The sequence below is a fragment of the Ambystoma mexicanum genome, chromosome 3p, assembly GCF_040938575.1.
Source record: "Ambystoma mexicanum isolate Mex_15411 chromosome 3p, UKY_AmexF1_1, whole genome shotgun sequence".
NCBI lineage: Eukaryota > Metazoa > Chordata > Amphibia > Caudata > Ambystomatidae > Ambystoma > Ambystoma mexicanum.
The window spans coordinates 214,743,029-214,755,493 of NC_090925.1; the positions used below are offsets into that span (position 1 = coordinate 214,743,029).

Consider the following 12,465-nt stretch of genomic DNA (forward strand, 5'->3'; position numbering starts at 1 on the left):
TGGGTCTCACTCTCTCCACGTTAAAAAAATTCAAGTCTTCAAAATCCAGCAAAGTGGCTGGGGGTCTCTAAGGTAGAGAGGAATTAGCACAATTCTGAGAATTCACCATAGCAGTAACCATTGGGTTTTACTCCCCAAGAATAGGTGTGACCTATACTGAATGTGTATGACAACGTTTGACTTCCGTAGAACTACTGTTAAGTTTTCCAAATAAGGTTTATGCTTTGGTCTGTGCACCTTCAAACATGGTGCTGAGTTTTTTTATAATTGTGATTACATATAATGTGTGATAGTACTTATTTACCCCTAGATTTATCTGGGTCTACTTGTATTTAAATAAATCATCTATTTTTACATACATAGTGTTGCAGTGTTTCATCTGTACAGCTCTTCAGCTCACATTTACCCCTCTTCTCAGTCACACCATCAACTTGTGTAGTACAAACCTATACCAAAAGGTGGGTTACCGAATACAAGCAGATATGTCTTGTGTAGTCCCACACAGTGTGACTGCACCAATTCCTACCTATCACATTAGAGCACCCTCAGAGATAGCCTTCTGCCATGAAGCTCAAAAAGCAACAATGGAGAGGCAGGGCATTAAGAAGTGCACCATACAATAACTTTATACATGTTGCTACTTTTTGCCGTTTAAGTATCACCATTCACTTGAAATGTTATTGCATTTCCTGAGCACTGTGGCAAAAAAGCAGAATATTTCAAGACTCCCAATAACCTGTGGGTAATGCCAGAGGCATGGGATGGGAGCGGCATTTTAAGGGAGACCCGTGAAGAAAAAGGATAGTTTCACTGTAGCAGGTCCATCCTAATTTCAGACATACCTTGTGAAGCCTTCCTTCCCAAAGTCCAGCCCACTCTGCACCAGCTTCACATTTCGCTTCTTCAGAGCGTAGTTCACAACCCACTCATTCTCCTCCACCTGTAATGAGAAATAAACAGTTAAGTAGTAACACCCTTCTCGGTGCACACGCCACAGAGAGAGGAGAGTCTTGGGCCTAGATATCCTTGAAGAAAATGTAAGAGGCCCTGTGTTAAGGCAGTTTTTGTACCATCCTCTGTTGAGGGAACTATAAAACTCTGACATTAATAGGGGACTAACACAGCTAACAATGGGACGCCAAACCTCTCTTAAAGGCAAGTAACATGAACGGAGCAAAAATGACTAGCTCTCAGGTAGAGATTGGCTGATACAAAAGCACAATTAGTCCACACACCCATCTCTAAAGAAAACAATACTTGCATACTGAGAAACATTCACTTTCATTATGTTACACAAATATATATATTAAGTCAATTAAGTACTTAACACACAATACACAGCAAAAATACATAGGTTATAAAAACTGCAAAGGTCAAGATTGGCTCTCGCGACCATGCTGCCATTATGCGGGCACACTATAACAAAGACAACCGCCATAAAATAACCGGGTAGAAAGGGGTGTCAAAAAAATCAGAGGGTGTTTCACAGCCTAGTCCCCGGTCCGTACTCAGGTGGCCAGGGAAATGTCATTGCTTTTGGATCCTGACCCTGGTGGTGGACAAGGCAGGGAGGATCACCTGGGTAGGGGGTCCTCGGGAAGTGGGGGAGAAGCACCTGATGGTGAGACATGGTAGACCCCTTTTTCCACAGCCCATCTAAACCCTGTCCCTACCTATTTTATGGCAAACTACAGTTCCCATAATTCTTTCCCACTTCACACTGACAACACTGGTGAGCCGATGAGGAATAAGGCCAGGAAGATTACCTCTATTGACTTGCAATGGCTCTGTCCCTTTAATGAGGCCAGGCAGAGTCAGGCACGTATAACCGAACTACACACTGAGAAGGAGCAGCTCTTCCGGGGCTGATGCGAACCAAGCTATCAAAGTTGGAAGGCCAAGGGGCTGATCGGAAGTTGCAGAGAACGAGAGCACGGTGAGAAGTCAATACTTTCAGAAAGCTGTTTGTTAGGGAGAATTCTCAGAAATGTGTCAATTCCCCTTCTACCTTAGAGACCACCAGCTCTTTTACAGGGGACTTGAGGACTTCTAATTTTTATCCTGAAGTGAGCGAGACCTTTTTCCCAATCTCATACATTTTTATTTGATTTGAACACTTTTTCTTTTGGTTTTCGTTTCTGACAAACTCTATAGCCATCATCTTTTTACATTATGAGACATCACTCTCAGATTTCTGCTAAGGTTTAAATATCTTCTCTTGGAGAACTGGTTCCAAGATTAGTAAAGTGAAATTGACTTTACTTACAATGTTCCCTTTATAGACCCAGCACACACTATCTTACAATAGGGTGCTGGAGGGGTCACTTAGTATCCCCTTTGTCCATCTTCTCATGTAACATTTTATGTTACCCTTTCTACAAATTAATGGCTGGTGGAAGCGGTTTACTTTTTCCTACCAGTGTGTGTTTTTACCACAGGCTGCGTTCGCAGCTGCAGTATAGCATTCATGGGTGCCCATTTTGTCAAAATGGCCCTGGTTATTTTTTCTCCATTTCCTGTTGGAAAGGTCCTTCTAGAGATTTACTCTGCTCGCCAAACCAGGTTTGGTCCCTTTGTTTGTTTTGTCTTTGGCCGAGTTCACTGGTGAAACCCCCCTCTGGCTCCAGCGTGTCTGGCAGGGCAGGAAGCAAGGGAGGTGCCCGAAACGTCATGTGCTTAGTCTCCTTGCTTACAGGAATGCACCCAAAAGGTGATTGGCCGGCTGGCTGGCTGCCCTTGGAGGACAGCCACCCTGCTGTGTGAATGACAGCTGGGCTGAGAATGAATGGGAGAGAATTACGTAAAAGGCAAGATCTTTTACAAGGAAGGCAGAGTCGAACACTGGACGAAGGAACCGAAGAAGAAACTGGAAGAGAAGCTTGCTGCACCCTCCTGGACCGTTGGTTTGCCCGGTGAAGCCCTGCTGCAGTGCTGAAGCTCTGAATTTCTAATAGACTAGAGAAGCCCGGAAAGGACGACTTCTCCCTTTGGGTTGGTGGGACCAATCAGCCCCAAGATGAACTTGCCTGGAACCCCTCTCTCTCTGCTGGCTGTACTTCTTTGCTGCTGCAGGAACAGAGTGCCAGGGAACAGGAACACCAGGACGAGTGCATCGCCTTTAAGCCGGACCCGAGCTCCAGGAAGCTCTTCAAGACTTCCTCGAAGCAGGACTAACAAAGCCTGAGCCACCTCAGAGTGCTGGACCCAAGAAGCAAGGAAAGTCCACAACGTGTCCAAGAATGGCAGTGGTGCTATTTGCGAGTAGCTGAAACCGCAAAGTGCCGCTGATCTGCAGTGTGTCCATTGCTGCCGCCGATCTTCAAACCGTAGTGCAGGAGTCCCCAGACATCCTCCCTCTTGTCCCCGCGACTGAGGCCCAGGAACAACAGGATCTGCTGGACTACACCAGGAACAGAAGCCAGCTGGGATCTTTTCTTCAGACACAAGGTACTGTGAAACTAGGGGTACTTACTTGCTCTCACTCGAGACTTGCATTTGCTGCCCTTTGCAGAGTTGCTTGCATCTTTGCTTCTCACAAGCCTCCCAGCTTGTGGCTCAATAGTGATTTCTTTTTACAAAACTCTTTTACATTTTGCAAGACTTTTGCCACAGCTGCCCTAGACTAGCTGCCCTAGACTTTGCTCAATTGACCGTGGCTGTCCTGGCTCCCTGAAGGCTCTTACCCCCTGACATTGCGTTTAACTAGCCCTCAAAAAGTCATACATACCTTACTTGTATAGCTGGGAAAAGGTTAATAGGTATTGCATTGGGGGATTCTAAATTGATTACCTGTTTGAGAAACGTGTTAACCATTGTTCCCTTCCCTAACCTTTTCCTTTTTGCCACAGCTTCAGTATTACCTTTTAAGTCTAAAAGAAAAGATACATTAATGTCCACGGAGTCCTAGTAATTGAAGTCACCTGAGGGTGTAGGCAGTATCTGTGTGCCATCCCAATAGGGTATCTACCTACTTAACCGAATTGAATGAGTGTATATTAAGTGTATTAAGTGTTGCATATTGCTCCCTTCTAAAGAAGGTTACTTTTAAAACAGACTGTTAAATTAATAAATAATTATTTAATCAAGAAACCTTGAGCATAAATGTTGTTTGAATAAGTCACTGTGAATATTTATGTTACAACCCTACAGCTCACATTGCCCCCTCTTGTGATAAGTCTGGCTGCTCAGTCACTCCACCAACTTGTGTAGTACATGCCTATACCAAAGGTTGGGCTACCTATTGCCAAGAGGACAAGGCTGGTGTAGTCTCCCACAGGGTTACTATATACAATCTTGCCTAACAAGGAGGCCCCGAGAGTCTTTCATACCAACCGTCTGAAGGCTTATGTTTCCAGGCCAGAGATGAGATCTTTGCTCTTAGCTTCTTATCAAGAAGAGGAGAGTGAGCCTCTACCATATCTTCTAAGGGAACACCCTTCAGCTAGAAGGAGTACAACTCTCAAATCTGACAATGCAGCAACAGCAGGAATGCAAAGCTGTTAACTCACGTTGCCCCCCTGTTCTCACTTACACCAGGGTTGACCCCTTGGGGACAACATGACTGACACTGGTGATAGTGCACCTGTTAAAAGCAGGGGCTATAGGATGTCTGCAAAATGTGCGGAAACACAAAGGAGGAGGCCAACAACATGCTTGACCTAGGAGTGATTCAACATTCCACAAGTCCATGGGCTAGCCCAGTTGGGTTAGTACCAAAGGCAGGAACTAAGGAACTAGGATTCCATGTGGACTATAGGGTATTACATGCAGTTACCAAGACTGAAGCCCATCACTTGCTGTTAGGTAAGATTTTCACAGAAATGGTAAATCTTCCTTACCTCGGTCAACCCCATAACGTTTTGCTTTACTAGTGGGATAATTTTTCCTTAATACCTCCGTGAGTGGGAACCTTTTTCCACACTCGCAATCTTATGGGTGTCATTTTTAAGACTCTCCCTAGTGTCTTTTATTTTAAGTTATCATCTTTAACAACGTATTGGCAAAAAGTGCCTGTTGTTGCTGGGTGGCCCTAGGGTCTACCCTTTTAACTTTCTTTTGCTAACCTTGAGAGAACTACAGGGTTAGAAAGGATCTTTGGATCCCTTTTAAATTTTGTTAAGTGAAACTAGCACACCCCCCCCTTATGTGGAGTGCTTCGGAGATGTAATGTATCCCCTTTCACATTAAAACAGTAACAATTATGTTACAGTGACAAGCTCATCTTCAATGGCTGGTGGCAGTGATACCTTGGATTAATTTGGTGCACCTTTACCGCGGGCTGTGAGCACAGCTGCAGTAAATAAACCCAAGGGTGCTCATTTTACCAAAATGGCCCCAGTCTTCTTTTTTCCCCATTTTAGTGTTTGTCTAAAAGCACCTCAGAGTGCTGTACCCCAGAAGCAAGGAGCCCCGACAAGGTGTCCAACAACCGCGTGGTGCTATTTGCGAGTAGCTGCGAAGTGCCGCTGATCTGAAGTGTGCCCACTGCTGCCGCCGACCTTCAAACCGTAGTGCAGGTGTCCCCAGACGTCCTCCCTCTTGTCCCCACGACTTAGGACCAGGGACAACAGGATCTGTAGAGTTGCAAAAGAACAGAAGCCAGCTGGAACCATTTCTTCTAACCAAGGGTACTGTACAGTAAGAGAACTTCCCTCTTGTTGTAGCCTTACTTTATCTCAGTTGAGACCTGTCTTGGTTGCTGTAGAGTTGCTTGCATTTTCTACCCCTCAAAAGCCTCCCAGCTTGTGGCCCTACATTGATTCTACTTTTTCTGAAACATTGTGCAAGACTTTTACTTACCTGCAAAAAGCGCTTCGGCTCACTTAGACTTTTGCCCAATTGACAAAGCTGGCCTGGCTCCCTGAATGACTCTTCTTCCCTCCGACTATGTTTCGCCTTCCTTCCAGGAAAGGGTTAACTTACCTTGCATAAGGGGGTTCAAAAGTACTAATCTGCTTCAGAATATTTGTGTGACCTCTTGTTTTATTCTAAAACCTCTTTACTTTGACACCCATCTCAGTATTGCTCTAAACGTACCAGCGATATATTGATGTCCACAGTGTCCTAGTTATTTAATTCACCTGCGGGTGTAGGAAGTGTGTGTGTGCTATCCCAAATGGGTACTTGCTGATTTAGACAAACAGTGTATTTTGAAGTGTATTTGTGTGTTGCCCCTTCTGGAGAAGGCTTATTCAAACTGACTGTTAAATTAATAATTTTTTAATCAAGAAACCTTGAGCATAAGTGTTTATTTGGATAATTGTCACTGTGAATCTCTGTAACAACCATACTGCTTACATTGACCCCTCTTGAGATAAGCTTGGCTGCTCAGCCACGCTACCAACCTGTGCAGTACAGACGTATACCAAAGGTTGGGTTCCTATTGCCAGGAGGTCAAGGTTGCTGTAGTGCACCCAAAGGGTACTGCACCAAACCTTGCCTAACAGCCCACAAGCTGGGAGGCTTGTGAACAGCAAAGATGCAAACAACTCTGCAATGGGGCAGCACATGCAAGTTTCCAGTGAGGGCGAGCAAGCTACAAACAACTTGAAGTACCCATAGTTACACAGTAGCTCAAGTCTGAAGAAAAGGTTCCAGTTGGCTTCTGTTCCTATTGTAGTCCTGCAGATCCTGTGGATCCTGGGCCTCAGTTGTGGGGACAAGAGGGGGGACGTCTGGGGACTCCTGCACTATGGTTTGACGGTCGGTGGAAGCAATAGGCACACTCCAGATCAGCGGCACTTCGCAGCATCAGCTACTCGCAAATAGCACCGCCGCTGTTGTTTGACACCTTGATGCCGCTCCTTCCTTCTGGGCTTCAGCACTCTGTTGAGGTGGCTCAGACTTGGTTATAGTCCTGCTTTGAAGGAGTCCTTAGGATCTTCCTGGAGCTCGGGTCTGGCTTAAAAACAATGCACTAGATTTTCCTGTTCCTGTTCCCTGGCACTCTGTTCCACCAGCAGCGAAGAACTACAGCCAGCAGGGAGAGGGGTTGCAGTCAAGTTCGTCTTGGGGTCAGTTGGTCCCACCAACCTAAGGGAAGAAGTCGTCCTTTCCGGGCTTCTCTAGTCAATACTAAATGTGAAGCTTCAGCACAGCAGCAGGGCTTCACTGGGCAAACCAACAGTCCAGGAGGGTGCAGCAAGTGCCTCTTCCAGTTTCTTCTTTGGTTCCTTCATCCAGTGGTTGACTCTGCCTTCCTTGCAAAAGACCTCGCCTTTTATGCAAGTTTCTCCCATTCATTTGCAGCCTAGCTGTCACTCACACAGCAGGGTGGCTGTCCTCCAAGGACAGCCAGCCAGACAATCACCTTTGGGTGCATTCCTGTAACCAAGGAGACGAAGCATAGGGAGTTTCGGGAACCTCCCTCGCTTCCTGCCCTGCCAAACACGCTGGAGTGGTGTGGACTGCATCCAAAGGTTTGCATGGACAAAAGTCCTAAAAATGCTACCAAAGGTTCGAACAGCAAAAGTTCGAACCTTTGGTGGTAGCATTACAGGTAAGTATATAAGTATAAAAAACAGCCCCTGTAAAAAGAAAAAGGACCCAGCGCTGCTTGTTCCCGATCACAGAAGTGAAAGGGAACTGGTGCTGCAGGGACTCGGCGTGAAGAAAAAGGTAAGTAGGGTTTGTGTGTGTTGGCGGTGTGGGTGGGGTGTGTGTCGTGGGTGTGTTGTGGGGGTGAGGATATGTAGGGGTTTCAATGTGTGTTCGCATGGGAAACGTGCAAACTTTTGGTGGTTCGCACATTTCTCATGCGACCTTTCCGGCCGCGGTAAAATCAGCTGTGGTCGGATCACGTAGATCCGGAAGTGTCTGTGTGCCATCTCAAATGGGTACTTGCTGATTTAGAGAACCTAAGTGTGTGTATTTTGAAGTGTATTTGTGTGTTACTTATTATATTGCCCCTTGAGTGGCTTTATTTGAATAACTGCTATCGTTACACTTTGTGTCACAAACATTGACCCCTCTTGAGATAAGCCTGGCTGCTCAACCACACTACCAACCTGTGTAGTACAGACTTATATCAAAGGTTGGGTTCCTAGTGCCAGGAGGTCAAGGTTGTGGTAGTGCACCCTAAGGGTACTGCTCCAAATATTGCCCAACAGGCAGCTACGTGCTCTTTTCAATTCAGCTGCACTTTGCGGTTACAGCTACTAGCAAATAGCACCACCTCGGATCTTGGATACTGGATGTGCTTCCTTCACTCCTTGAGTCCAGCACTCTGGCGAGTTGACTCGAGCTTCAGTCATCCTACCTCTTGCTGGAGCTTCAGTCTGGCTTAAAGACGTTGCACTAGATGACGGATTTCTCGACCTTTGGCACTCGGTTCCAGCAGCAGCAAAGAACTACAGCAAGTTGGGGGAAGGTCCTCCAGCAAATTTAGTCTTGGGGATAGTTGGACCCACTAACCCAAGGGAAGACGTCGTCCTTTCTTGGGCTTCTCTTGTCGATTAGGAAAAGCAGTCTCAGCACAGCAGCAGGGCAGTTCAACAGTCCAGGAGGTTGCAGCAAGCTTCTCTTCATGATTACTTAGTCAGATGTTTTGTCCAGTGGTCGGCTGTCTTCAGTCCAAGAAGCCTCGCCTTTTATGCAGGTTTCTCCCAGTCATGCACAGCCTAGCGGTCACTGACACAGTCCTGCAAGGACATCCAGCCAGCCAATCACGACTGGGTGCATTCAGGTTGCCCTGGAGTCTAACGACAGTTAGTTTCGGGCACCTCCCTTGTGTCCTGCCCTGCCAGAGACACTGGAGCCAGAGGTGGGTTTCAGTACTGAAGCCAGCCAAAGGCAAAACGCACAAAATGGTTAAACCTGTTTTGGTGTGCAGAGTAAAACCCAAGGAACACCTCACAAACATGAAACAGCCTGCGGTAAAAAAGCACAACAGTAGGGAAATTGAACCACTGCCACCAGCCATTAAATGTAGTGAGGGTAACAATTTTATTTTTACATGAGTAAGTAGGAAAAACGGCTCCTAGGTAGCCGCCCATAAATGGGGTGTGCGGACTTACACAGGGAAAAGGTAAATAAAATCAATTTCACTTTACTATTCTTGGGAAATGTAGCTCACCCAAGAAAAGGTATTTAAACCTTCAGAGAAATCCAAAAGAATTCTCTGTGGCACTGCACAGAAGGTGCTGTGTGTCACCATACAAAAGTAGATGCCTATAGAGTTTGTCAGACTCAAAAACAAAGAAAACACAGAGTCCAAATCAGATCAAAATACATTAGAGAGTGAGAAAAAGGTCTCCCTCACTCCAGGGTGGAAAGTAAAAGTCCTAAATTTCAGCAAAAGAGGTGGGGGTCCCTAAGGTTCAAGGGAATTGGCACAGAAGAACAAGTTACTAACCAACTGGTAACGTTCTTTCGACTGGATGTTCCTCCAACGTATTCCTCATCTTAGATATATTCCATTCAGCTTTAACTGCTTTGGAAATTGTTTCTTGGCAGAGTGTGCCGTGCGTCGATGTAGTTGAGTCGAAGTCCCTCCAAGGCCTCCGTCGAGGGCGACATCATTGGGTATAGAAGTAGCACGTGCAGCACCCGTTGGCCTCAGTTCTGTATTTCCCCCTCCTGCACTGTTGTATAGATAGTGTAGGTAGCCAGGTGTCAGCCTTGTGAGAGTTGAAGTGGCAATAACCTGGAAAATCTACACAGGGGAAGGCTGGGAGGGCAATGAGGAATACGTTGGAGGAACATCCAGTCGAAAGAACGTTACCAGTTGGTAAGTAACTTGTGCTTCGAATGGATAGTGTCCTCCAACGTATTCCTCATCTTAGATAGACTCCCAAAGCAGTGTAGAAAGCTCTCTGGAGGAGGGAGTAGATTTTTATTATTATTATACAGCCGAATATAGCAGTGCTTTACCAAAAGCAAGCTCTTTAGACTGGGAAGCATCCAGACTATCGAATTTAGAAAACGTGTGTAGCGATGTCCAAGTTGCTGCTTCACAAATAGATTTTATGGGAACACCTCTTTGAAGGGCTGTCAAAGAGGCTATGCCTCTGGTAGACTGGGCCCTTAAGCCTTCTGGTGGATCTTTGCCCCCCAATCTGTAGCATCCTGAAATGCAAAGCACAATCCAATGTGATATGATTTGTTTTGACACGGATTGGCCCAATTTCCTTCCGGTGTAGCCAATGAAAAGTTGATTATCCAATCTAAGCTTGGAAAGCCTAGAAATGTAAAAGCTTAGAGCTCTTTTCGGGTCCAGCCTGTGCAATCTTTCCTCCACCTTACTGGGATGAGGTGGAGGATAGAACGCGGGCAAAGAACAAGTTACTCTTTTACCTGGTAACGTTCTTTCGATGGGTTGGTCCGACGACGTATTCCATATATATGACATGTAATCACCACAGCTGTGCTGCTTCGGAAAATCTTCCGCGTCTGCGTCCCGAGTCGATGCGCCGCCCTCGAGGACCTCCTCCGACGGCCGACGTAACAGGATGTTATAAGTATGACGCACGACGCCCATAGCCTCAGTTGTAGTTTTTTCCCCAGAACGTGTGGCACCAGTCTTCTGCCAGTCTGACACACAAAGCTTTGCGGAAACGTAAGCTGCAATCGCATAAGAAATTCTGTAGCGGGGAAGGCAGGGAGGGAGCGACATGGAATAAGTCGTCCGTCCGACCATCACATCGAAAGAACGTTACCAGGTAAGAGTAACTTGTTCTTCGAGGGGACTGGGTCCTCCGATGTATTCCATATATATGACAGACTCCCAAAGCAGTACCAATGCAAGGAGGTGGGAAAGAATTTAGAAAACAGAAATTTAGAATGCCCAATCAAATTGCAGAGTAAAGGACCGCTTTGCCAAAGGCCAGATCCTGCCCACGGATGGAATCGAGGGAGTAGTGACGTACAAAAGTACGTACCGAAGCCCAGGTGGCTGCATCACAGATGTTACGAATAGGAACACCCCTCTGTAGGGCAGTAAAGGCCATACCCCTGGTAGAAGGGGCCCGCAAGCCGACCGGTGGGTCAATACCCGCCAAGCGGTAACACTCAGATAGCCAAAATAATCCAGCGAGACAAAGTGTTTCGTCACAGCTTGTCCCAGACGCTTTCCAACGTAACCAATAAAGAGTTGATCATCCACTCTGACCCAGGACATGCGTGAAATATGAAAGCTTAACGCTCTCCTAGGATCAAGCCTATAGAGCCTCTCCTCTTCCTTACCAGGATGTGGAGGAGGATAAAACGCCGGAAGAACAACCTTCTGGCCTAAATGAAATTCCGACACCACCTTTGGAAGAAAGGAAGGACGAACTCCAAGGACAATCCTGTCGTTATAAAACACAGTGAAGAGTGGCTTAACTGAAAGTGCCTGTAACTCGCTCTGGGAACGGAAGTGACCACAACCAAAAATACAGTTTTAAGAGAACAGTCTCAAAGGGCATGAATGCAAAGGCTCAAACCCATCAGAAACTTGAGAACAAGGTTCAAATCTCAACCGGGCACCTGGAAAGGTGACGGAGGGAACACATTAGTGAGCCCTTTAAGAAACTGAGAAATTAAAGGAATTTTAAAATAGGAACACTCTTCAGACAAGAGCTTAAATATGGACAGCGCCGCCAGGTAACCTTTAGCGGTACCCACTTGCAAGCCCCTGTGGGCCAAAGAAAGCAAAAAAAGACAACCATGGGCATGTCACATGCAAAAGGATCCACATTCTTAACCCTGCACCAGTCGCAGAACTTAGGCCAACAGCAACGGTACAGGGACTTTGTTGCAGGCCGTCTGTCCGAGAGCAACACCTCCATCACGTCTTCAGGGAGGTCCCAATCCTCATACCTCAACCTTTCAGAAACCAAGCGTGAAGGTTGAAGGATCTGACCTCTGGATGGAGAACCTAACCTTCGTCCCGTGAGAGCAGATGGTCTCAGTAGGGAAGACGACCTGGAGGGCAGATGGACAAGTCGAGAAGGTCCGGGTACCACGTCCTCCGGGCCCACGCCGAAGCAATGAGGATCATCCGGGAACCGAACCTCCGCAGTACTTGCGGGATGACTGGAACTGGAGGAAACACGCACAGCAGTGGGAATGACCACTCCACCACGAACGCGTCTCCTAAGGCTCCTTTTGGAGGAAATTCCCGCGAGCAGAACCTCTTGCACTTCCAATAGACACTGGAGGCGAAGAGATCCACTTGAGGGGTTCCCCCAAAGGGCAAAGATCTCCAGGAGAATCTCCTGAGCCAACTCCCACTCGTGAGAGATCACGCTCTGCCTGCTCAGAGCGTCCGCCGTCTCGTTTTTGTCTCCGGCCAGATGAATTGCCGAGATCGAAACTTCCTGCTGGAATGCCCAGAACCAGAGCTGCATCGCCTCCCTGCACAGAGGAAGTGACCCTGCCCCCTCCCCCCCAGCCTTTTTGTTGAGTTAGTGCATGGCCACCGTGCTGTCCATCAGGATCAGGACATTCTTCCCTCGCACAGTCGGCAGAAAAGCCGTCCGGGCTAGC

The 12,465-nt window shown here is 46.9% G+C and overlaps 1 protein-coding gene across 2 annotated transcripts in view; it reads right to left on the minus strand.

Moving 5' to 3' along the window:
• Positions 1–12,465, minus strand: part of NOP2 (NOP2 nucleolar protein) — a 385,194-nt gene that overhangs the window by 69,298 nt on the left and 303,431 nt on the right. For both annotated transcript variants that reach the window (XM_069650683.1, XM_069650682.1), the window contains exon 15: positions 843–940. In XM_069650683.1, the coding sequence (XP_069506784.1) occupies positions 843–940 (98 nt within the window). The remainder of the gene's footprint in view (positions 1–842; positions 941–12,465) is intronic.